The sequence below is a fragment of the Tachyglossus aculeatus genome, chromosome 1, assembly GCF_015852505.1.
Source record: "Tachyglossus aculeatus isolate mTacAcu1 chromosome 1, mTacAcu1.pri, whole genome shotgun sequence".
Classification (NCBI taxonomy): domain Eukaryota; kingdom Metazoa; phylum Chordata; class Mammalia; order Monotremata; family Tachyglossidae; genus Tachyglossus; species Tachyglossus aculeatus.
The window spans coordinates 159,901,877-159,928,688 of NC_052066.1; the positions used below are offsets into that span (position 1 = coordinate 159,901,877).

The 26,812-nt window shown below is 39.9% G+C and overlaps 1 protein-coding gene across 4 annotated transcripts in view; it reads left to right on the top strand.

The window, feature by feature from the left end:
- EML5 (EMAP like 5) overlaps window positions 1-26,812 on the top strand; it is a 171,105-nt gene that overhangs the window by 32,668 nt on the left and 111,625 nt on the right. For all 4 annotated transcript variants that reach the window (XM_038744472.1, XM_038744473.1, XM_038744474.1 and 1 more), the window contains exons 2-6: window positions 2,694-2,853; window positions 8,137-8,235; window positions 10,573-10,641; window positions 18,169-18,354; window positions 25,887-26,022. In XM_038744472.1, coding sequence (XP_038600400.1) covers window positions 2,694-2,853; window positions 8,137-8,235; window positions 10,573-10,641; window positions 18,169-18,354; window positions 25,887-26,022 — 650 coding nt within the window. The remainder of the gene's footprint in view (window positions 1-2,693; window positions 2,854-8,136; window positions 8,236-10,572; window positions 10,642-18,168; window positions 18,355-25,886; window positions 26,023-26,812) is intronic.

The following is a 26,812-nucleotide window of genomic DNA, read 5'->3' on the forward strand; positions in this document are numbered from 1 at the left end:
GAACTGGGACAACATACCCATATATAAATATCAACGTACCCACTAGGATTTGCAGGGGGCTTTCTAATGCCTGGGGAAGCGTCTAGATTTTTAGAATATCAGGAAGATTGTAGCAGTTTGGAACAGAAGATATTTTTTTCTGGTACACTCTCCAAGTACTCTGTTTAACCTCCATATTTTACTGGTGCTATGTTTTGGTTCTCATATTTCAATTTTTTTATGGTCGTTTAATATTTCTACTGTCCTAAGGCTTGATTTCTCACCCCCCACCCCCCCGCATAGATTGTGAGCTTCTGGGAGCCAGGAATTGAATTTTCTTGCTTCTATCCTATAGTTTAGTACAGATTTGCAAATTGAAGGTGTTTCATGAATGAGAGAAATGATTAATAATGCACATACCAATCAATCATTTATTGAGACTTACTCCGTACAGAGTACTGTACTAAGTGTTTGGGAGAGTACAAGATAACAGAGTCAGTAGACACATTCCCTGCCCACAACAGCCAAAGCACACCACATTCACCCAACTGCTCCTGCTTCATTGTCTCACCCTGTTGATCTGATGTGGACGTTGCAGCATGGCTGTAGTTTTCTGCAGGTCTGGGGCCTGAGTTTTTTAGCCTTGGTTGGGGACTGCTGACTACCCAGCCACTACAGCCACAGCTGGAGCATCCTAACCTCAGTCAGTAGTAGTATGTGTCCTGTGTGCCAAACCTTGTATTGGAGGACTACAATGGAGTTAGTAGACAGAATCCCTGTCTTCAAGGAATTTACAATCTAGTAAGGGGAAAAAGACAATAAAATAAATTACAGGTAAGAGGAAGCAATAGAGTATAAAGGTATGTACATAAATGCTACATGAGAGGCATGAATGCCCAAGTACTTCAGTGATGCAGAAATTCTGAAGTAGCAGCTAAGGGGGATATAGGATGGGGAAATGGGAGATTAATCAGCGTTGGCCTCTGGGAGGGGATGTGATTTGGAAAGGGCCTGGAGAGTGGGGAGACGAGTGATCTGCCAGTGTGAAGGGAAGAGAATTCCAGACAGAAGGGAGGGTGTGAGCAGGAGGTTGGTGATGGAAGGGACAAGACAAAGCATAGTGAGAGAAGCTATGTCACCTAGTGGAAAGAGCACAGAACTGAGAGCATCAGCCTCCTCTCTGATCTCCCATCCTCCTGTTTTTCCCCACTTCAGTCTATACTGAAGTGCTGCCGGGACAGCCCAGCTGCTGCCCAGATCATCTTTGTGCAGAAACACTCTGGGCATGTTACTCCCCTCCTCAAAAATCTCCAGTGGCTACCAGTCAACCTACGCATCAAGCAAAAACTCCTCACTCTTGGCTTCAAGGCTCTCCATCACCTTGCCTCCTCCTACCTCACCTCCCATCTCTCCTTCTACAGCCCAGCCCGCACCCTCTGCTCCTCTGCTGCTAACCTCCTCACTGTACCACATTCTCGCCTGTCCCGTCGTCGACCCCTGGCCCACGTCCTCCCCCTGGCCTGGAGTGCCCTCCCTCTGCACACCTGCCAAGCTAGCTCTCTTCCTCCCTTCAAAGCCTTACTGAGAGCTCACCTCCTCCAGGAGGCCTTCTCAGACTGAGCCCCCTTTTTCCTCTCCTCCTCCCCATCTCCCCCACCCTACCTCCTTCCCCTCCCCACAGCAGCTGTATATGTTTGTACAGATTTATTACTCTATTTTACTTGTTCATATTTACTATTCTATTTATTTTGTTAATGATGTGCATCTAGCTTTATTTCTATTTGAGGAGGCCTTCCCAGACTGAGCCCCTTCCTTCCTCTCCCCCTCGTCCCCCTCTCCATCCCCCCCATCTTACCTCCTTCCCTTCCCCACAGTACCTGTATATATGTATATGTGTTTGTACATATTTATTACTCCATTTATTTATTTATTTATTTTACTTGTACATATCTATTCTATTTATTTTGTTAGTATGTTTGGTTTTGTTCTCTGTCTCCCCCTTTTAGACTGTGAGCCCAATGTTGGGTAGGGACTGTCTCTATATGTTGCCAATTTGTACTTCCCAAGCGCTTAGTACAGTGCTCTGCACATAGTAAGTGCTCAATAAATACAATTGATGATGATGATGACTTGACACCTGTCCACATGTTTTGTTTTGTTGTCTGTCTCCCCCTTCTAGACTGTGAGCCCGTTGTTGGGTAGGGACCATCTCTATATGTTGCCAGCTTGTACTTCCCAAGCGCTTAGTACAGTGCTCTGCACACAGTAAGCGCTCCGTGGCCTAGTGGATAGAGCATGGACCTGGGAGTCAGAAGGACCTGTGTTGTAATACTGCCTCTGCCACTTGTCTGCTGTGTGACCTAGGGCAAGTCACTTAACTTCTCTGTACCTCAGTTACCTCTTGTGTAGAAATAGGGATTAAAATAGTGAGCCCTCTGTGGGACATGGACCGTGTCCAACCTGATTAATTTGTATCTACCCCAGCACTTAGTTCCGTGCCTGGCACATATGAAGTACTTAAATACCGCTAAAAAAAGGCTATTTCTCAGGGCTCATTTAGCTTAAAATCAAAATAATGTATTTTATAATAAAATAAATTAATGTTTAATAAATTAAATAATTTATTATAATGCTATATGCTATGTACTGCAAAAACAAAAGAGTAAACTCCAGGCAGTTAAAACTATTGACTGGTTTTTTTTTCTTTTTGGCAGCCTTGCATTACATCCTGAAAGAGTGCTGGTAGCAACAGGACAAGTTGGGAAGGATCCATATATCTGTGTTTGGGATTCATACACTGTGCAAACGATATCATTACTGAAGGATGTCCATACCCATGGTATAGCTTGCTTGGCGTTCGACTTAGATGGGCAAGTATGTGGTCCTTTTTTTCAAAAACAAAACAAAACCCCAAATAATTTTTTCCAAGTTTTTTTTTTGTTTATTAGAGGAAGTTATCAAGCACCACGTTTTGAACGTTCAGACTGTAAATCATTTGACCGAAATGTTTTGTTTAAGGACAGTAGTGGTAGGGGTAATGATATATTTATTGATCTCCTACTGGGTGTGATGCATTGTATGAGTGGTTGAGGAAGTTCAACAGAAGATTGAGGCATGTTCTCTGTCCACAAGGCCCTTATACTCTAACAGTAGAGTGGTTGACAATATTTATTATGAACACCATACACTCTGACATTTTATTTATGTGGATATGTTTTAATATTGATCAATATTGTACAATATATGAGCATATGTAATAAGCATGTAGGTGTGTGTGTGTGCATTGTATCCCAGCTAGGCTACAGACTCTGTTTTCTTACTAGTCATATTTCTTTTCTCCAACTTCTCCATCTTCTGCCTGTACTTCACTCTGCTGCCCAGGTCATTTTTCAAGTCTCTCAGCTCCAAGATCCCTCCATTCTTAATCCACATAAAGCAAAATCTTCTGACCATTGGCTTTGTCATGCCATCAGCTCTATTCCTTTACTGACGAGCTTTCTCTCTTGGCTCATTATATCCCAGGAAACTGTCTTCTTTCGGCCCACACTAACTCTCTTCCACTTCAAATCTACATTCCACCACTTAAAATCGCACCCTGTTCCCTGTATGGAATGCTTTTTTCACATCATTTCACCAGATCACAGCTCTCCCCTTCTTCAAAGCTTTTGTGAAAACCTACTTCCCCCAGAAGACATACCCTGATTAAACTCCACCTCTCCAGATTGTGTCCATCCAACAACTGCCCTTATGTTTATATACTTAACACTTCAACATGTTCTAGATTAATATCTATTTATGCCTATTTATCCATTTATTCTTCCATAATTTTGCTATAAATGGATGTGCCTTTTTGTGAATGACTTATATCTCAGTTTCCCCTGATAGATAACAAACTCCTTGAGGTTAGGGACTGTTTCTCTGATGTTCTTTCAAAAATTTAGTACACGTCTCTGAATATATTAACTGCTCAATAAATTCTGTTTATTGATGTCTATAAATATATTTAATAAAAATTCAAAGTTTAAGCTTTCCTTAAATGCCTTCTTTTAGAGCCAAATAGATTTTGGGTCAGGAAAATGTCAGCCTCATTAATGTTACCCATTTTCAAAACTACTATACCCCACTGAGTGCTCTTAATTGGTTGTATGAAAATAGTGTTAAGTGAAAGATCCCTAAGTGAAATATATTTTCCCTTTGGAAATAATGTAAAGTACATTATGCAATCTTGAGATCTAAAATATTGACCAAAACAGTGGAAGTCTATTCAAAATGTACAATGAAAACATAAGTATAGCTATATGATTAATTAGCAATGCATATATGAATGAATAATGAATACTTTCAATTAGATGCCTATCTATATGTAAATATTTATCAAATGTTCACACTTCTTATGTTTTTCACATTTTATTCAGCAAAAAGGCACCCTATGCTACCATAGTGGAGAGCTGTTATTATCTATATTAAGTAGCAAATGCTAAAGTGGACTATAATCACTTTATCCAAATCAGTTGAAATACTTTAAAAGTTGAGGAGAGGAATAAAGGTGTTTAAACCAAAATAAATGTAGCAGCATTATCTCCAATTGAGAGAACACTGAAAGAAATCCTGGCATTAAATTATAATAATGCTCTCACAAAAATGTATTTAAAAAAGAGCACTATGGATATGGGAACTCTATTATGCACTCTTCCCCCACCCCCATTCCCCTCTAGACTGTAAACTCAATGTGGGCTGGGAATGTCTCTGTTATATTAGTTTGTACTCTTCCAAGCATTTAGTACAGTGCTCTGTACACAGTAAGTACTCAATAAATTCAGTGGATAGGTATGTTACAAAGACATGAAGGAAAGAAAGCTTTAAGGAATACAGTTCTGAGATATATTAAAGGTAACTGAACATTGATCATCCATTGTTCAATCATGGCAAATGCTACTTTTTTTGAAATAAATCCAATAGTCTGCTTCCTTCCTACCACTTTTCTTATAGGTAGCTGCCTTTATTCATTCATTAATTCATATTTAGTCAGTGCTTATTGTGTGCAGAGCCCTGAGCTGTTGGTAGATCTTGAAAATGCCTATTAAGTATCACAACTGAGAACAAAACCACTGCAAATTAAATCCAATGGATTAGTTAATTATGTCTCACCAGTAGGGAACTGTGAAAAGAGAAAGATTCATTTGCAAACAGCAATGTTAAAGGGGAGAGTTGGAGCAGTACTTTTAAGAAGGTCAGAGGTATAGACAGAGAGGACAGGGTTAGAGGGTACTAGTAGTAATGGTATTTTTTAAATGTTTATCTGTGGGCAGAGCACTGGGAAGCAGTGTGGTCAAGTGGAAAGAACATGGGCATGGGAGTCAGAGGACATGAGTTCTAATCCTGCCTCTGCCACTTGTCTCTTGTGTGATTTTGGGCAAGTCACTTAATTTCTCTGTGCCTCATCTGTAAAATGTGGATCAAGACAGTGAGCCCTATGTGGGACAGGGACTCTATCCAACCTGATTACCTTGTATCTTCCCCAGCACTTAGTACAGTGCCTGGCACATAGTAAGCACCAGCATGGCTCAGTGGAAAGAGCCCGGGCTTTGGAGTCAGAAGTCATGGGTTCAAATTCTGGCTCTTCCAATTGTCAGCTATATGACTTTGGGCAAATCACTTAACTTCTCTGTGCCTGTTACCTCATTTATAAAATGGGGATTAAGATTGTGAGCCCCACATGGGACAACCTGATCACCTTATAGCCTCCCCAATGCTTAGAACAGTGTTTTGCAGATAGCGCTTAACAAATACCAAAATTATTATTATCATTATTATTTTTAAAATACCATTATTATTATTACGTACTGGGTAACAATACATAGATGGGATTTAGATACAGTCCCTGTTCCTCAGGGACCTCACAGTCTCCAAAAAAAAATGAGGAAGAAGGATCTGGTGATAGATACTGAAGGAGATATGAACCAGAGCAATAAGACAACATAAAGACAAAAACAAAGCTCAGTAGGGTACTGTGGCTAGAGGAGCAGAATTTCAGGCTCCTTAAGGCTCAGAATCCATGTTCAAAACTGTGGCCTCCGTGATTGTTAGAGCAGGGAGCTGCCACATCTTTCCCAAATTTTCATGGAGGCAGGTCCATGCTGTGGCTGCTTTTCTCTGTTCCACTGGGGTGGATGGAAATGGGTCAGGATGGAGGTTCCTTGGGAAGTGGAGGGAGAGCTGGTGCAGAGCCCTGATGGTTGCGATGAGGTGGGGTGGCAGGAACCCAGAAGAATCAAGCAGCCATATGGGGGAGAGGTCTGGGCCATGATAAGTGGTAGCTTAAGTCCACGTGGGCAGCCCATAGTGCACAGGGAATACTGGGAGCAGAGCCCAGAGAGGCAGCATGCTGGGCTAGATTTTTCCTTGGTCTGACATTTCTTGTGTTCTGCTTATCTAAATTTGCTTTCCCTCAGTTTGTGCATTCACAAAGGTCAAGCATCTAGCTCCAGAAAAAGATTTTAGCGAGTGAGAGAACAGCCAGAGGGTAGTGAAGGATGGGAAAGAGATAGCAGTAGTGAAGAAAGGAGTGGAACCTGGTCAGGGGATGGAGGGGGGAGAAAAGAGAGAGAGAGTTTTCACTGGTGTTGCTTCCTCTTTTCCACCTCCAGGTGCTCAAAAAATGTGTTGGTAGTCACTATCAAATTTGAAGTACCAGAGACAGTAATCTCTCTTCAAACTCCTGTTAATTTGCTTATTTTTAGAAATCTGAAAAAGTTAATTTCATTTTCTTACAGCATTATATCAGCATTGCGACCAATCTAAGGATTTTGTGTGCTCAGTAATTAGGATTATATAATCGCATTGATTAAACTTTAATCAATGGTAATTGTACTGTTAATTTTCTAGTAAACATCATAAAATCACCAGTGTTGCTGTTTTTTATCTATTTCATCTAAATGAATCTGATCACAATATAATACTTAGGCAATATTGAGCTTAAAACATTTCATGTAATGTTATGTGCACAAAGATACCTATCATAAAATCATATTTTCTGATGACTAGAAAAGTAGTGAAGCAAGTCCATTGCTTCAGTATGTATATCCACACAAAAATCAAGTTTTAAATTCCAATTTTTGTATACTGTATAAATAATAAAGATTTTGCTCCCCATAGATTATCAAAGTTGTACTTAATAGATAACCAATATGAGTTACAAATGTAAAATGATTGACATGATTATAATACACCAAATAGGGTTTTTTGGGGGGTCAGGTTCATATATACGTGTATATATAGAGTATATAATTTTACCTGTGATTGTTAAATATTAGCCTTTGGGGGATTTTTAACTGCATTTTAATGTTAATCATTTTATGTTACAGCTCTAATGTGTTCAACATGTTAACAATTCATGAATCATCATCATCATTGTGGTATTTGTTAATTGCTTACTCCAAACTAAGCATTGTACTAAGCACTGAGGTAGATATAAAATAATCTGGTCCCACATGGGGCTTTCAATCTGAGTAGGATTTAATCCCCATTTTGCAGGTGAGGAAGATGACCCACAGAGCAATTGTAACTCACACCCAGCAGGCAAGTGGCAGAGTGGGATTAGAATCCACCTCAACATTAAAGAAAAATGTTAACAGAAGTAATTTGGAATGAACCTTTTTTGATATTGATAACAATTGATAGCAATTGTATAAAATGGTGTAAATAACTGAAGGAATGAATAATTCAAATGGATGTTTAAAGCTCTTGGTTTGTGGGAATGCATTAGAAGTAATGCCTAAAATTAAGGTTTTGATAATAATTGTGGTCATCATTTAGTGCTTACTATGTGCCAAGCTCTGAACTAAGCACTGAGGTAGATACAAAATAATCAGGTTAGACACTGCTGTTTTATCTTTGGCTTCATTTATACATGCACTTTTTTTCTCCTAGTGGTGATTAAGATTTGATTCTATTTACCCCTAGATATATATTTGTGGGTTTTTTTGTTGTTCAGTAAGCCTTTTATTATAGATTATGGACGCTAGTTAATCAAATATAGAAATAAATATTTTATATTCTCCAAGTTATTAAACTAAGACTTAAAAGAAAAAAGTTGTTCTACAGGTAGACTATTTTATATTAAATTACCTTTCTTTTTAACTCCCTGGAAATGGTCAGCGTTTGGTTTCAGTTGGCCTTGATTCGAAGAATGCTATCTGTGTGTGGGATTGGAGAAAAGGAAAAATGTTGTCTATGGCCCCTGGTCATACAGATAGGGTAAGTGTATTTCATTATTCTGTAGTTTATAACTTTTGTATCAGATGCATTTTTTTCATTATTGCCATGAACTGCAACCTCACTTCACTTAATATAATTGTTCTTTTAGTCAAACAGAGCACAAGGTGAAAACCATAATATATATATATATATATATGTGTACACACTGTGTCTAATGCACTGCTTAGATGTTGATCTTAAATTCAAAATGCATCTCAACTCTTTCTCCGAATGTAATGTGCTCTCCATTTTTCAGCTTTTGAATTTGAACAGGGGTTCTTGTGTCAATCAGATTTAAACTGGATAAATCAAGGCACTGCGTGGTCAGAGTTTTAAATTATACATATTTATCCAAGATGAAAAGTGATGTCAAACCAACAATCAGAAAGTAAAATAGGATGTAAATATATTATCTTTAATATGCACAGGTTTGAAAGATTTTTCTTTTACATCAGAAAGATTAAGAACGATCCATTTGACACAATTCATTTGGATAAAAAGTAGTTTCTTATTTCATTAGACAACTTTTGTTTTGTTGTCTGTCTCCCCCTTCTAGACTGTGAGCCCATTGTTGGGTAGGGACCATCTCTATATGTTGCCAACTTGTACTTCCCAAGCGCTTAGTACAGTGCTCTGCACACAGTAAGCACTCAATAAATACGACTGAATGAATGAATAAATGTTAATTTTTCTTTTTCGATTCAAGTAATTTATTAAATGGACTCATTCCAAAAGGCTTAGGCTTATTAACTGAGTGGACAAATATCCATCAAAAATATTCTTGACCTTGAGTGGGCATAGTTTGAGCAAATATTTTTATATTTCATAGGGAATTTTTGAAATTTTAATCTCTTGATATTTTACCTTTAAAGTTTTGGATGTTTTTAGACTTTGATTTCATTATTTGAGTTTGCATATTTTGGTTTGTGTGATTCAGGTGTAAAATTATTTTTCAAGTACCCTTTGAATGATTCACTATTTTCAATTGCCCGAAAAGCTGTTGTATATGAAAGAAACAGAGCAGCGAACCCAATTGCTCCTGTACCTCCTAATCCTAATGCTACTAGTGGTGGTGGGGAAGAAAGGGGTTGCCTGACAAAAAGCTTGTTGTGGGCAGGGAATGTGTCTGTTGTTGTATTGTACTCTTCTAGGCACTTAGTACAGTGCTCTGGACACAGTAAGTGCTCAATGAATAGGATTGAATGAATGAAAACTCCACAGCCCCTGCCCTTATGCTCCTGCAGCCACTGCAGACTCCCAACCCTGTCCTGCTCTGGCCCAGCCCGTGCCTGGTGGTTTCGTAGTTGGCCAGTATGGGGAAAGTTAAGCAGAGAAGGTGGTCCTGAATAGGAAAGGAAATCTAAAAGGCATGAGGATAGAGGGGTTGTGGCTTAGTGGATAGAGCAAAGGCCTGGGAATCAGGAGGACCTAGGTTCTGCCACGCGTCTGCTTTGTGATCTTGGGCAAATCACTTCACTTCTCTGGGCCTCTGTTGTCTCAACTGTAAAATGGGGATTAAGAGTAGGAGTTTCATGGGGGACAGGGACTGTGTCTAACCTGATTAACTCGTATTTACCCCAGTGCTTAAAACAGTGCTTGGAACATAGTAAAGATGTAACAAATACCATTATTATGTAAAAGTATTTTGGAGCTGGTGCTGTGAACCTGAAATTCAGATGGTTCTAAGTAGGGGGGTACTATTAAGAAATCCGGGATTCAAAGGACTAAAGAATGGATCAAAAGATGTTGGAGAAAGTGGTAAGAAGAGGTTTTGGCTCTCAGTACCCAATGCCGTTTCTTTCATTCAATCGTATTTATTGAGCGCTTACTGTGTGCAGTAAGCCTTCTTGGCCTTTCTTCACCCGCAACTCTGGATCATGAGCTGTATTCTCCATGTCTCTCCAAAACACTTTTTCTTCTCCAGCCATACTTTTTTCCAACATACAGAAAAAGAAAATACCAAACCCATAATGAAAAACATTTTCATTAATCCTCACCAAGAAATGTATATGCCTATAACAGTGCTTTGCACATAGTAAGTGCTTAATAAATGCCACCATTATTATTATTATTATTATTATTATATACATTTCAACAGCACCTAATATAGTATAAATGTAACTGCACAGCATTTTATCAGGCACAGTAGTATTAATATCATTGAGATTTATAATAATAATAATAATGACAGTATTTGTTAAGCACGTACTAAGTGTCAAGCACTATTCTAAGCACTGAAGTGCTTGTGGAAGAACAGGATACATATTATAAGTTGATATCAAAAAGTCATAATTTTATTTGAAATGATTTAACTACAAGTTCTGTTTTTATTTACAGATATTTGACATTTCTTGGGATTTGTACCAGCCAAACAAACTCGTCAGTTGTGGTATAAAACATATTAAGGTACCCAAAGCATTTCTTTCTTTTTTTCCTTGGGCTTTCTTTTGTCTCTTTTTCAGAATTCACATTACACGTTCACTTATTTTAGTACCAGTTTAGGATTCTGAGTGTACTCATCCCCTTTTCTCTGAACTTTTTTTCTTTCTCAGTCCACCTTCCTTTATTATAGTATTCTTTACATACTTCCTTTCTTCTCAAAATGTTGAAATAGGAAAATTTTGGGACAAAAACAAAATCAACATTGGATTTGTTTTGTGAGTGTGACGCTTATTCTTTAGCCTTCATTACAGATGATCATCAGGGTAGTTGCTAAGTGGCAGGGTGATTCAGAACTGAGTTTTTTTTTCCTTATGAGCCTAGCATCTTACATAAGTAGCTAGAGGTGATCATCGAATCTCCTCAGATTTGAAGATATTTTTTCATTCGTGCATTCATTCATTCAAGTCGTATTTATTGAATGCAGAGCACAGACAACAAAACATGTGGTCAGGTGTCAAGTCATCAGAATAAATAGAAGTAAAGCTAGATGCACATCATTGACAAAATAAATAGAATAGTATAGTAAGTGCTCAATAAATATGATTGAATGAATGAATGAATACTGTGTGCAGAGCACTGTACTAAGCGCTTGGAAAGTACAAATCAGCAACATATAGAGATGGTCCCTACCCAACAATAGGCTCACAGTCTAGAAGGGGGAGACAGACAACAAAACAAAAGTAGACAGGTATCAATACCATCAGAATAGATAAATAGAATTTTAGCTATATACACATCATTAATAAAATAGAGTAATAAATATGTACAAATATACCCAAGTGCTATAGGGAGGGGAAGGGGGTTAGGCCAGAGGGAGGGAATGGGGGCGGTGGGGATGGGAGGAGGAGCAGAGGAAAAGGGGGGCTCAGTCTGGGAAGGCCTCCTGGAGGAGGTGAGCTCTTTATAGGGCTTTGAAGGAAGAAAGAGAGCTAGTTTGGCGGATGTGTGGAGGGAAAGCATTCCAGGTCAGGAGTCGACTGTGGGACAGGTGAGAACGAGGCACAGTGAGGAGGTTAGCAGCAGAGGAGCAGAGTGTGGGCTGGGCTGTAGGAGAGAAGGGAGGAGAGAAGTTGAGGTAGGAGGGGGCAAGGTAATGGAGAGCTTTGAAGCCGATAGGAGTTTTTGCTTCATGTGAGGATTGATAGGCAGTCACTGGAGATTTTTGAGGAGGGGAGTGACATGCCCAGAGTGTTTCTATACAAAGGTAATGCGGGTAGCAGAGTGAAGAATAGACTGAAGTGGGGAGAGACAGAAGGATGGCAGATCAGAAAGGAGACCAATGCAGTAATCCAGTCGGGGTAGGATGAGAGATTGAACCAACAAGGTAGCGGTTTGGATGGAGAGGAAAGGGCGGATCTTGTCTATGTTGTGGAGATGAGACCGTCAGGTTTTGGTGACAGATTGGATGTCTGGGATGAATGAGAGAGTGGAGTCAAGTATGACCCTAAAGTTGCAGGCTTGTAATAATAATAATAATAATACTGATGATGGCATTTATTAAGCACTTACTATGTGCAAAGCATTGTTCTAAGTTCTGGGGAGGTTACAAGGTGATCAGGTTGTCCCATGTGGGGCTCATGGTCTTAATCCCCATTTTACAGATGAGGTAACTGAGGCACAGAAAAGTTAAGTGACTTGCCCAAAGTCACACAGCTAAGTGGCAGAGCCAGGATTTGAACCCATGACTTCTGACTCCAAAACCCGTGATCTTTCCACTGAGCCACGCTGCTTGTGAGACGGGAAGGATGGTAGTGCAGTCCACAGTGATGGGAAGGTCAGAGAGAGGACAGGGTTTGGGAGGGAAGATAAGGAGCTCAGTCTTGGACATGTGGAGCTCTAGATGGCGGGCGGATATCCAGGTGGAAATATCCTGAAGGCAGGAAACATCCAGGTGGAAGTATCCTGAAGGCAGGAAGAGATACGAGCCTGGAGGGAGGGAGGGAGAGAGAACAAGGGAGGAGATGTAGCTTTTGGTGTTATCTGCATAGAGATGATAGTTGAAGCCATGGGAGCAAATGAGTTCACCAAGGGAGTGAGTATAGATGGAGAACAGAAGGGGACCAAGAACTGACCCTTGAAGAACCCCAACAGTAAGGGGCTGGGATGAGGGGAGGAGCCCGTGAAGGAGACTGAGAATGTATGGCCAGAGAGATACGAGGAGAACCAGAAGAGGACTGAGTCTGTGAAGCCAAGGTTGGATAACGTATTGAGGAGAAGGGTATAGTCCATCTCATAATTTCTCATCTGCAAGATCTTGTAAAATCAGATTCTACCCTCTGAATAGTGGGAAAATGTACTCTTATCCACACAAGGAATTAATGGTGGGAAAACACACTCCCTCTCTAACTTCCCCCTAAGAAGCAGCCCATGCTGGTGGAAAGACCTGAGAGGACTTAAGTTTTTCATCTCTGGCACTATGCTTGCCTGCTGTGTGGCCTTGGGCAAGTTCCTTAGCTTCTCTTTGCCTTAGTTTCCTCATCTATAAAATGGAGATTTGATACCCCCCCTTTTTTAATGGCACCTGTTAAGTGCTTACTATAATAATAATAATAATAATAATAATAATAATAATAATAATAATAATAATGGCATTTGTTAATCACCTACTATGTGCAAAGCGCTGGCAAAGATACAAGGTGACCAGGTTGTCCCATGTAGGGCTCACAGTCTTAATCCCCATTTTACATATGAGGTAACTGAGGCACAGAGAAGTGAAATGACTTGCCCAAGGTCACACTTCTGACAATTGGTGAAGTTGGGATTTGAACCCAGGACCTCTGACTCCCAAGCTCTTGTTCTTTCCATTGAGACATGTGCTGGGGTAGATACAAGCTAATCAGGTTGGACACAGTCCGTGTTTCACATGGGGCTCATAGTCCTAATCATCATTTTACAAGTGAGGGAACTGAGGCACAGAGAAGTGATTTGCCCAAGGTCACACAGCAGACAAGTGGCAGAACCAGAATTAGAACCCAGGTCCTCCTACTGCTCTTTCTATTAGGACATTTTGCTTATCCCTCTTACTTAGGTTGTTATCCCCATGTGGGACAGAGACTGTGTCCAACCTGATTATCTTGTACCTAGGTGCTTGTTATATATGAAACTCTTTACAAATTTTATTATTGTTATCCACAATGCAAAGCCACTATGTGGGGGTCCTTTTTGTGGATGTATTAGAAAAGTGTGTAAACACAATGAGGTACATTTTACAGAATGATCGGTTTTGTCAACAGTGATCATTGCCCCTCTGCACCCCTTTCAACAACTCTCTTTAAAAATGTGTTGCCAAAATGAATAGTGAAAACACCCAATTTGCCAAAACTGAGGGTAATAGAGATTTGAATCATAGAAGGTTGTTATTCCCAACAAATATCATTTCCTTTAATTTGTAAATAACCATTCCAGATCTACTCTTAGAGATAATAATAATAATTATTATGGTATTTAAGAGCTTACTTTGTGCCAAGCACTGTTCTAAGCGCTGGGGGGGGGAGTATACAAGGTAATCAGGTTGTCCCACGTGGGGCTCACAATCTTAATCCCCATTTTACAGATAAGGTAACTGAGGCCCAAGAAGCTAGGTGACTTGCCTGGAGTCACACAGCTGACAAGTGGTGGAGTTGGGATTAGAACCCACGACCTCTGACTCCCAAACCCGGGCTCTTTCCACTAAGCCACGCTGCTTCTCGAGAGATTTTTTGATGCTTATAGCCTATTGAGCCAAAAGTCTTTTCCAGTGACTTGGAAACATATGTTGAATCCATCTTGAAGAGCTGTTGCATCATTGACTTGACTGGCCCTACCACACAGGAATTATGCACTCCAGTATTGTAGTGTATTGCATGTCAAAACAGCCAGTAAAATATTTTGGTGTTTTATCGATATAGCATAACTACCAATTATATCTTGGGTTGGAGGTGGACAAAGGTAACTGCAAAAAATGGAGCTAGAAGTCCAACCTGATTACCTTATGTCTATTCAAGCACTTAGAACAGTGCTTGTCACAGAGTAAGTGCTTAACAGTTACCAAAAAAAAAGTACATTTTCCAATAGGCAAAGGGGCAGATTCCTCAATTTCCTAGCAGATTTCTGGAAGGGCTATTGCCTCTACTTGTTTTGGAGTGGAATTTACACTAACATATAGGCCTGGATCCCAGGTTTCTGAGAAGAGATGTATAGGGCCTCTAATAATAGAGAAGCAGCATGATTCAGTGGAAAGAGCACTGGCTTTGGAGTCAGAGGTCATGGGTTCAAATCCTGGCCCTGCAAATTGTCAGCTGTGTGACTTTGGGCAAGTCACTTAACTTCTCTGTTCTTCAGTTACCTCATTTGTTAAATGGGGATTAAGACATGAGCCCCCTGTGGGACAACCTGATCACCTTGTTACCTCCCCAGCGCTTAGAACAGTGCTTTGCACATAGGAAGTGCTTAATAAATACCATCAATAATAATAATGATATTTATTAAGTGCTTGTCCTATGCCAAGCACTGTGTTAAAGACTGGTATAGATATAAGATAATAGGTCATTGTCCCTGTCCAACATGGTGCTTCAAATCCAAGTAGGAGAGAGAACGGATAGTGAATCCTCATTTTACAGATGAGGAAGCTGAAGGACAGAGAAGTTAAGTGACTTGTCCAAGGTCACACAGCACCAAGTGGCTGATTTGAGGCCAGAGGCTAGGACTTCTAGTCCCGTGTTCTATCTGCTAGGTCCCACACTGCCTCCTTTTCAGTCCTGTCTTTGCCCTCCTTGCAGTTTCTTCATGCTCCTGCTGCTTTTGCACTTGGAACATGCTTACCATGTTATAAGCTTTTCATCCAGTTAATGGTTGGAGTTAGGCTGGAAAAAAATAAGGGTCTGGGTTTCTTGTTGGTGGATTGAATTTTAGTTTTCGCTTTGAATTTCAATCCTTTTTTTTTACGGTATTTTTTAGGTAATTACTATGTGTCAGGCACTCTACTAAGTGCTGGGGTAGGTACAAGATTGGACACAGTCCATGTCCCACATGGGATTCACAGTCTTAATCCCCATTTTACAGATGAAGTAACTGAGGCATAGAGAAGTTAAATGGTTTCTCAAGTAAATTATCTGGAAAATATGGTGCATGTAAATTCCTTGCAAAAATGTTCACCACTGGCTTTGACTCCAAAAATCCCTCAGAGCTATATTTCTCAAAACTTCAATTCTTGTCAATAATGTTGAGTTTAGTTGGGATTATAAAAGTACTTGTTTGCTATACTTTAACCATATTGTTCAGATCTCAAATTATTGACCTGGTCTGGACCTACCAGACCAGTAGACCACTGGACCACAGCAGTCCAGTGATGAAGGAAAGGTCAGACAAATTTCCTTCAACTCTAACATGACCAACCCATTGGCCATGGAGTAACCAAAGAATCTTGGAGGATATCTCAGAACATCTGAATTTACTTAGTAATTTACAGAGCCCTGATCTCTTGATGGTGTCATATTCTTTTGTAAGGTAAATGAGCACAGTTAAGAGCTCATATTGGTGCCTTCTGAATATTTCTTGTATCTTTTTTTCTTTAAAAGTCACATATTATGATCTGAGGTTATAGAGCCATTCAGATAGTTCACAGTTGACTATATTCTTATCGGTAACATCATCTTAAGAAATTAAGGACTTATGTAAATATCCATATTTATGGATATATATGAAAATATATACATATTTTGGGTATATATGGATATATAAATATTTACACATATATGTATATAACTTAAATGATTGAAATAAATTTCTTATCCAAAATAAATGTGGATATAGATTCATTTTTCCTGAACTGTTTTTTATTATATCCTCCATCTGGTGAGGTGTTTAGTAAGAAGTTACCTGTGGTACCATTGTTACTATTACTGTTTCTGTCATAAACAAGAATAGAGTATAAGCATTTTCCCTAGCAAGAACTGCTTTAAAGTCTAGGTTTACAGTTACTGTAAAATCTCCATCAAAACTATAAGGTCGCTGTGGGTAGGGAACGTGCTTACCAATGCTATTGTATTGTACTCTCCCAAGCACTTAGTACAGTGCTCTGCACATAGTAAGTACTTATAAATGCTATTGATTGATTTGGTTACTTGATTGTTTTGGGTTAAGAATGTATTTAAAATTGGACTACAGATCTGTTAAATAACTTAAAATAATTTGAAGTAAAAGTAGCAAAAATGTTTAATCTAGTTATCCTAAATATCTCTTTGGGGCATTATCTTTTTGGAAAGATTTGGGGACAAGGAAGAAAGAAGAAAGAGTGGGAGTAATGTAAAAACTTAGGCAGCCTTCATGTCTACCCCATAGGCCAGCCTTTGGTCAAACTCAGACTCCCTTTTTCAGTGACTGGTCCCAGAGATGGAAGTCTCCATCTCCCCACAGCCAGTAGGGAAGACCTATTCATGGGTGTGCTTCCCCTCCACCCTTAGATATCTGTTCTTATTGCTCATGGGAAGAGGTCCCGTTTGGCCTTGGGCATCTGGATGCCTGACTTTACTCCCCTTCTGTCCTCCTTTTTGAGGGGGAAACCAAGCTTCATTCATAGTATCCTAGAGGAGGGTGGCTGCTTGGCTGTGGGGCCCCCCTTTTGCCTGCTAGTTACCCATTCTGTATCCAGGCCTAGTGCTGCTGATGATCGGGATTCATATTGGCCCTCTGACTAGGTAACAACTTCCCTCAAATCCTCTATTGGGCTTGGTGCCTTCCCTTAAAGAAAGCCAAATGGCCGTTTGTTTGCCATTTGGTATTCAGCAATCCAGAAACTAGTTAGGAGTGATCCACCCCAGGGCATTCTTGAATGAGTAGAAGTCAGATTCAGTCTGGGGCACCTAGGAGCTCCCCTCAGCCTATAGAATGATCACCCAGGCACTCTCTGGGGCCTTTGGGACCAGGAACAAGGGCATGACTCCTGGGGCTTCTTACAACGGGCTTGAATTTTCCAGGGTAACTCTGCCAGAACAGTCCTTATCCAAACCAGACTTCCTTTAGAACAAAAGGGAGCCCAACACTATCCTTGGCTTCCTCTGATGCAGCCCCAAAATTATGGCAGCTGCTTCAGAGATCCTAGTTGAAGAAGCTGGGATGAGTTTTTAATGGCTGCTGCTTAGATTCATTCATTCAATCATGTTTATTGAGCGCTTACTGTGTGCAGAGCACTGTACTAAGCGCTTGGGAAGTACAAATCGGCAACATACAGAGACGGTCCCTACCCAACAACAGTCTGACTTTGGGATCTCTGATGGATGTGGATGAATGAAGATTAAAAAAAAAACCTTGTATTTTTTTGATCATCGCCTGTGGGTCTAACTTTGCAGAGCATTTTTACTGTGAAGTTTAGTAGACTCAGTCTTGATTCTTTTGGTGCTTTTTCATAATTTCTTGTGTTCATCATATTTATGTATATGCTGTATTGATGTATCTTCCATTTTATTAATTACACAAATATGTTTTATTGATTTCCATGCATTGTCTATCTTGTAGTTCTGGAATTTGTGTGGAAACTCTTTGACTCCAAAGAGAGGTGTCTTTGGAAAGACTGGTGATCTTCAGACGATATTGTGCCTGGCCTGTGCAAGAGATGAAATAACTTACTCTGGTGCACTTAATGGTGACATATATGTATGGAAAGGAAACAGTCTTGTACGGACAATTCAGGGAGCACATGCAGTAAGTACTTCTTTACTGAGACATGTCAAGTTTGCGTATTCTCCCACATTTTGGGAGAAAGCTCCGTGACTGCTCACCTAAAATGAGCAACGATTCATGTCTGGTAATTAGGAAAGAATGACATGATTTTTCTTTTAAAAATTAGGGCAGGCTGGAAAAAAATTGAGCAATATGTTTCATTTATTTGCACAGCTAATGTACATTAGAGAGATGGTACATACAAAAAGCTTCTGAGCACATTCATTTTACATTCATCATAGACATATCCCATTTCTCAAAAACCTATGTAAACATGTTTATTGACTGATTTAGTATAGGGTAAGAGGTCATCTTGAGCCACCTTATCCTGAAGCTGAATGGTTCCCTTTCATTCATTCATTCATTCAATTGTATTTATTGAGCACTTACTGTGTGCAGAGCACTGTACTAAGTGCTTGGGAAGTACAAGTTGGCCACATATAGAGGCTGTCCCTACCCAACAATGGGCTCAGTTCTTTTCTATTTCAGACAAAATTGAAATCAGTTTACTAATCTTATTTATTTGAAGGTTCCAAATGAACAATTCCCCCAAAATGTGTAGCTGCAGACATGAATATTTTTGATCAAACTTAGATTTAAACACAAAGCACACTATAATGGTAACAGAACTTTACCAGCACATTCTGGCAGGAATCTTCCATACCTAAAAGATACTCCACTCCTGTCACCTGGATGGGATTTAGAACAAGAGGTATTTCCAGACACCATGCATTCTTCCTCTTCCTACTCTTCTCTTCTTTTCCCCTACCCACCCTGCTGTGCCTCCTTTAGTCCTTGGTGTTGCAATATTTCAGTATTTTCAGTATTCCAGACCCATTACCAGTGTTACATTCTGCTCCTCCTGCTGGTCTCCGTAGGAATATTGTCAGACTGACATGTTCCTGTGGTGAAAACCAAGTGAGAACCATCATCTCTGGGGTGTACCCTTTCATTTCTGCTATCAAGTTCAGTGCTGTACATTGTCAGTTGTGTTGGACACAGTCAAGAAATCGAAGAATAGATACAGAGGAGACATTTTTGTAAAAACAAGGAGAGACTTTAGGGAGGTATATATAATAGGAGGTCAAATTGTAGCTCATAAGCCTTGCTGGGCAGTTGACAGTGAAAAGTTGGTAACATAAGTTCATTGTGGGCAGGAAAAGTGTTGATTGTTATGCTGCACTGTCCCAGTGCTTAATACATGCTTTGCACACAGTAAGCACTCAATAAATACTAATGAATGAGTGAATGAATCAACATATGCTTTATTATTTCATTGTTTCAGTGGTGGTTGGCAACATTGTGTCACTGCTCCAGCCCCTTTGGCAGGAAGCCCCTTCCTATTCATGTGGGTTTGGTCAAGGAAGGGCTATGACACCCAGTCCCACCTGCAACCCCACCCTGGTTGTTTTTGTGATCTTCAGCTCTCAGCCATATTATGTTTTTTGTTGCGGCTCTTCTGTTAACAGAATATGGCCACTGTTGGTATAAGAAGTGATGGCATTATAATGTTTTTTTTAATGGTATTTAAGTGCCAGGCACTAAACTAAGCACTGTAGTAGATACAAGCTAATCAGTTTGGGCACAGTCCATGCCCCACATGGGGCTCACAATCTTAATACCCATTTAACAGATGAGGTAACTGAGGCACAGAAAAGTTAAGTGACTTGCCCAAGGTGACACACCAGACAAGTGGCAGAACTGGGATTAGAACCCAGGTCAGTCAGTCAGTCAATCAATCAATCAATCATATTTATTGAGCGCTTACTGTGTGCAGAGCACTGTACTAAGTGCTTGGGAAGTACAAGTTGGCAACATATAGAAACAGTCCTTACCCAACAGTGGGCTTACAGTCTAGAAGGGGGAGACAGAGAAGAAAACCAAACATATTAACAAAATAAAATAAATAGAATAGATATGTACAAGTAAAATAAATAAATAAATAGAGTAATAAATATGTACAAACATATATACATATATACAGATGCTGTCGGGAAGGGAAGGAGGTAAGACGGTGGGGATGGAGAGGGGGAGGAGGGGAAGAGGAAGGGGGGGCTCAGTCTGGGAAGGCCTCCTGGAGGAGGTGAGCTTTCGGTAGGGCCTTGAAGGGAGGAAGAGAGCTAGCTTGGTGGATGTGGGGAGGGAGGGCATTCCAGGCCGGGGGGTGATGTGGGCCGGGGGTCAACGGCGGGACAGGCGAGAACGAGGCACGGTGAGGAGATTAGCGGCAGAGGAGCGGAGAGTGCAGGCTGGGCTGTAGAAGGAGAGAAGGGAGGTGAGGTAGGAGGGGGCGAGGTGATGGAGAGCCTTGAAGCCCAGGGTGAGGAGTTTCTGCCTGATGCGCAGATTGATTGGTGGCCACTGGAGATTTTTGAGGAGGGTAGTAACATGCCCAGAGTGTTTCTGGATGAAGACAATCTGGGCAGCAGCATGAAGTATGGATTGAAGTGGGGAGAGACACAAGGATGGGAGATCAGAGAGGAGGCTGATGCAGTAGTCCAGACGGGATAGGATGAGAGCTTGAACGAGCAGGGTAGCGGTTTGGATGGAGAGGAAAGGGCGGATCTTGGCAATGTTGTGGAGCTGAGACCGGCAGGTTTTGGTGACGCCTTGGATGTGAGGGGTGTCCTTTGAACTCCAGGCCGGTGCTCTCTTCAATCAATCATTCAATCAATCAATCAATCGTATTTATTGAGCACTTACTGTGTGCAGAGCACTGTACTAAGCGCTTGGGAAGTACAAGTTGGCAACATATAGAGACAGTCCCTACCCAACAGTGGGCTGACAGTCTTCACTAGTCCTCACTGCTTCTTTTTGAGAGTTGATGCTGATGAGATCTCGAAGAGTGAAACCTCATTAAAATAATCCTTATAGATGGTTAAACAGTAGCAATATTTGTGAATCATAAATGAGACCCCCAAATTTTCTGGCCCACTTACTGATTTTTGTCAGTATGTTTTCCCCCATGGAGGTATGCCGATAGTATGCCTTCCCTACCTTCAAAAGTGTCCTAAAATCCCACCTCCTCCACCAAGCCCTACCCGACTAATGGCTAATATCCCAGTTCTTATCAGCCCTTCAGCCCTCTATTGCATGTATGTATTTAAGTCCACCCTCAGCACTTGTGTATTTGTAATATAAGAATTCATATATTCCTTTAGTCTGTAAGTTCATTTTAGGCAGGGAGTATGCCTACCAACTCTATTATATTGCACTCTCCCAAGAGCTTTATACAGTGCTCTGCAAAAGTAAGCACTTAATAACTATGACTGATTGATTGTTAGCTCCATGTCTGTCTCTCTCTAGTGAGCGTGTAAGGTCCATTTGGGTAGGGAACATCTCCTGTGGTTCTGTTTTGTCTCTCAAGCGCTCAGTACACTACACTAAATTAGTAGGCAATCAATTAATATCATTAGTTCTAAGACATTAAGTAAGCATTCTCTTCTGTTAATCCTTTATAACAAATTATTTGATTTTTGTGGATAGGTAAGTGGGATTTACCAAAACTGATTTAATCAATCTGTTTTCAATCAATAAATTATATTGAGTGGTTACCATGTACAGAGCACTATACTACTCGCTTGAGCGTGTACAATACAGTAGAATTAGGAGAGACATTCCCTGCCCATAGTGAAGTTACATTCTAGAAGGGAAGACAGACATTAATATATAATACTTAATTTAAAGATATGTACATGCATGTTGTGGGGTTGAGAGTGGGGTGAATGTCAAACGTTTTGTCCTACAAAACTTGTTAGTTGAACTGGTTGAGCAGGAGAATGAGGTCTGCCAAGATTGATTTAGTCAATCTGTAATTACCTAGCATACATCAAAATGTGTTTCACAGCAAAATGCAAACATTTACTTTCCTTAGTCTACTAAGCAGAAACCAAGAGATCGCCACAAAAGACAGCATATTCCATGCTCTTCCATCCACAAGAATATGATATTTAAGAGTAAGGATGTAATTTATCACTTTATTCCTCACTAATCAAGATCCTTAGTAGATTCTTCTACTTCTACTCTGGATTCTACCTCCTTCCCCTCCCCACAGCACTTGAATATATTTATACAGATTTATTACTCTATTTTATTTGTACATATTTACTATTCTATTTATTTTGTTAATGATGTGCATATAGCTTTAATTCTGTTTGTTCTGACGATTTTGACACCTGTCTACATGTTTTGTTTTGTTGTCTGTCTCCCCCTTCTAGACTGTGAGCCCATTGTTGGGTAGGGACCGTCTATTGATTGCCGACTTATACTTCCCAAGCACTTAGTACAGTGCTGTGCACACAGTAAGCACTCAGAAAATATGATTGAATGAATGAATTCTTTATCTGCTTTTGATTATTGCACCTTAAACATAAAAGAAATTGGAGAGTGTCTGCAGAAGAATATCAAAAATCAATCATATTGAGGGCTTACTTTGTGCAGAACATTGTACTAAGCCCTTGGGAGGGTACAGTGTAACTGAGTTGGTAGACGTGTTCCATGTCGACAATGAGCTTATAGTCAAGAAGGAGATACAGACATTAAAATAAATTCTGTATATGAACAGAAGTGCTGTAGGGCTGAGAAAGGGGTGAATAAAGGGTGCTAATCCAACTGCAAAGGTTGGATTAACAGAAGGGAGTGGGAGAAGAGGAAATAAGGGGGAAAGGCCTCTTGGAGGAGATGTGCTTTTAAGGATGCTTCGAAGGGAGGGGCAAAAATGATTAAAAGGTTGAAATTGTCTTTAAAGGGCAGGTTGAAAGAATTGGTATTGTACAGTCTGAAGAGAAGTGGTTGAATAACTGTCTTCAAATATATGAAGGGGTTTTTATGAGAGAGCAGTTTCCCATTCAGTACAGTGCCAAACAAGGGGAAATTAATTTTAATTAAATCAGGAGATAATTTTGTTAGACAAGGAAGAACTTTTTATTATCAGGTGTTAAATCTCTGGAAAGGGCTCCTGAGGAAAGTTAGGGAGTATCCATCACTGGAGTTCTTTAAGGAAAGAAGGGGAAATAAATTATTTTAAATGGTATTTTTCCCTGTCTGCAAGCAGGGGACTGAATCAGATTCTCAAAGTTCCCTATAATGATATGAGTCTCTCTTTACTGCAAGCTCTGTGACTGATTATCAGTGCTGTCACTGCGTTTCCTCCTCTCCTTAGTAGAAAAATAATTCCCAAAGACTTCCAGTGCTTATCTGGAAATTTAGAAATTTCAGATGTTGTCCCCAGGATCTTTTTTGTTCCTTCCCCTAGGTTTTTGGTCTTTCATTTCTTGTACTTCCATATAAACTCCAAGGGAGGATTCAGTACTGTAGACTGGAAAGTTATTTCACAATGCAACAATCTCACTTCCCTTTTACCATCACTTTGCTCCTCAGGCCCAGCAGTTCTTTTGTGTCTGTCATGTTGCTGTACCTATTATTTAGGAGGCACCAAGTGCTCATACCTCTTTCTTCTGTAGAGTAAGGCATAGGTCTGCAAGAGCATGTCTTAGGCCCTGTTCAACTCCTCATACTCTCCCTGCTGCATGTGCTTATATTCATGTTACTACTACTTCGTGTTGGAAAAAATGGAGCATTTTTAGGGTATTTATGGTATTTTTATGTGCTAGGCACTGTACTAAGCATTGGAGTAAATACAAACTGATCAGGTTGGACACAGTCCCTGTCCCACGTGGCGCTCACGGTCTTAATCCCCATTTTACAGCTGAGGTAATTGAGGCACAAAAAAGTGGAGTGATTTGCCCAAGGTCACACAGCAGACAAGTGGTGGAACTGGGATTAGGACCCAGGTCCTCTGACTCCCAGGCTCATGTTCTAACCATTTGGCCATGCTTCTAGGTGGATGGGATGCTCATGCTATGATCTAGAAGTCCATTTCTTCCCCCCCCCCCCATTAATGCTTTCCATTAAGTAGCAGCCCTCCCTAATAGTCAGTAACCTTACAGATGGTGTGAACTTTATGTAATTTAAATGGCCTTTAGACATGTATGTATCACATTTTTCCATTTGCCTCGTTGTGAGTACCATAGAGATTCAAACCTAAGATCAGGATTCAGGAAAAAAAAAATGTCCAACTTTCTATTTTGTAAGTGCCCTGTTATAGGACAGATGGAAGAGAGCTTTAGATCCTCAGTGTTTACAATTGTGAATAAAAGCTGCAAATTTTCATATGTCTTGCTTATATTAAGTTTGTGCTCTGCACAAGCTGCCACATAGCAACCACAGAATTACTCAACAGATGGGAGGTAGAAGGAAAAGGGGATATGTATATGAGTTTGTCATAAGCAATAATAAGTAATATGAGATATACAAAGAACTACAGGAGTATGTCTGTACTTATAGGCTGAAGTGGTGAACAGTGCTGAAGTGGCAGTTGGGTTACAAACTGGGGAGAATAAAAATTAATCAGGGTAGGCCTCTTGTAGGAAGCAGAAATGAGGCACAATAAGTAAGTTAGCTTGAGAGAAGCGAGGAGTTTTATAGTAGTAGGAGAAGAGTGTATATGAGGGAGAGAGCTGTTTTTGTCCCTTAAATCCAGTAGACCGAAGTTTCTGCTTGATGTAGAGAGGACTAGGTAACTGTTGAAACTCATGAGTAGCCGATGCAGGCATATTCTGGAGAGGAGCATGCTGGTAATGGGGATTGTTGAGATACCTCAATAATAGTTGCAATAAGATCTTTTGCCTCTGTTTTTGAAGAAGATGATCATAATGGCATCTTTGAGATTCTGTGGCTGCTTCTTCATGTTCTGTATGTTGAGGAACAGCTCTTGTTTAGTTGTTTAAGCAGGGTGCTCCCTCCATATTTATAGATCTCTGAAAGACTAGGTGCTTTTACACTTTGCCAGGCTATGCTTGCTATGTTGACTTTTTCAATAGTTAGAAAAAGTGCCATGTCTTTTTCACCTTGGAATGTTTTCTGCGTTTTGATGGGTCTCAGTAATTACTCTGTAGATTGCCAATTAGATTTGGAAAGTGAACAATTATTTTCAGAATATTTCCCTATAAACTTCCATTCAAGAGAAACAGCATCCCTTAGTTAATGGAAAGAGCCTGGTCTTGTGAGAGGACCTGGGTTGTAATCCTGGCTTCAAACTTGTCTGCAATGTGATCTTGGGCAAGTCACTTAACTTCTCTGTGTCTCAGCTACCTCATGTCTAAAATAGGGATTAGACTTTGAATTCTCTATGGGACAAGGATTGTGTCTAAGATGATTATCTTGTATCTGAGCCAGCACCTAGTAAAATGTATGGCACAGAATAAGTGGTTAACAAATATTACCTTTGTTATTAAGCTTTCTACACTGTCATTCCAAAAACATAGGGTAGAATTTTTGAACCTAAGTACTATGTGAGCTAAATTATTGAAATTTACTTGTAATTTATTTTTTGTATACTTTTTACCATTTACTAAAAGAGGAAGTTATTTTCTAGAGCTCAAAGACATTTTTTCCTTCCATAATGGACATTGTAAAAATCACTTATTGCTAAATAGCATTTTCTTTCTTCTCAGGCAGGAATTTTCAGCATGAATGCATGTGAGGAAGGCTTTGCCACAGGTGGTAGAGATGGGTGTGTTCGCCTCTGGGATTTAACTTTTAAACCAATTACTGTGATTGATCTCAGGGAAACAGACCAAGGATACAAAGGTAAAACTATTTCAAGTTTTAAAGTATCACAGACAGGAATGTTACTAAGGATCTGTAGAATTGTTTATTTTAGTTGTTTTGTCAAGTTATATGAAAGGGTTGAATATCATTGAGAAAGGAGAAATGCAAGTAAGATTTAAATCTGCCCTTAATCTAAGATCTAAAGATGGATGGAAACTTCGTTGGAAGTGATCAAAAGATAACTATATTCAAGACGCTAATGAAAGGGAGGGCAAGACAGAAAGATAAGGATGCCAAATTGATTTAATCTTTGGTTTAAAAGGTGATTGATGAGCAAAAACGTGATTTTTCTCAGTCAAAAAAGATGTGAAGAAATAGCACAATTGTATAGGTATAGGATTCAGTAAGATAAAACTAGATGCAGCTAATTTAAAGAAACAAATTTATTCATTAATGAGGCAAGAAAAGATCACACGTCAAACTTGGAAGGCAGAAAGAAATCTGATAAGGCTACAGGTTGATTTCTAGTGTTTTTTTTTCACTTTTAGTATAAAAGTATGTTAAAGGATGATCAGGTTCCACTTCAGCCAGGTGAAAATTGTTTCTTATTCAAGTGATTGAAATTTGGTTCTCCGGTTTAGTGAATTCTTCAGAAAAGTAGTTCTGCCCCATCCTTTCTAATCAAGCCCCATTTGCCCCCATGGATTTCCTAGACTCTCTTTCCCTCATCCCAGGCTTATCTGTTGCCCAACAGGGATGGGACTGGGGTGATGGCAGCATCTGTGGAGAGGGTAGGGTACTTTAGGGGAAGAAGGAGTCTCAGATAAGA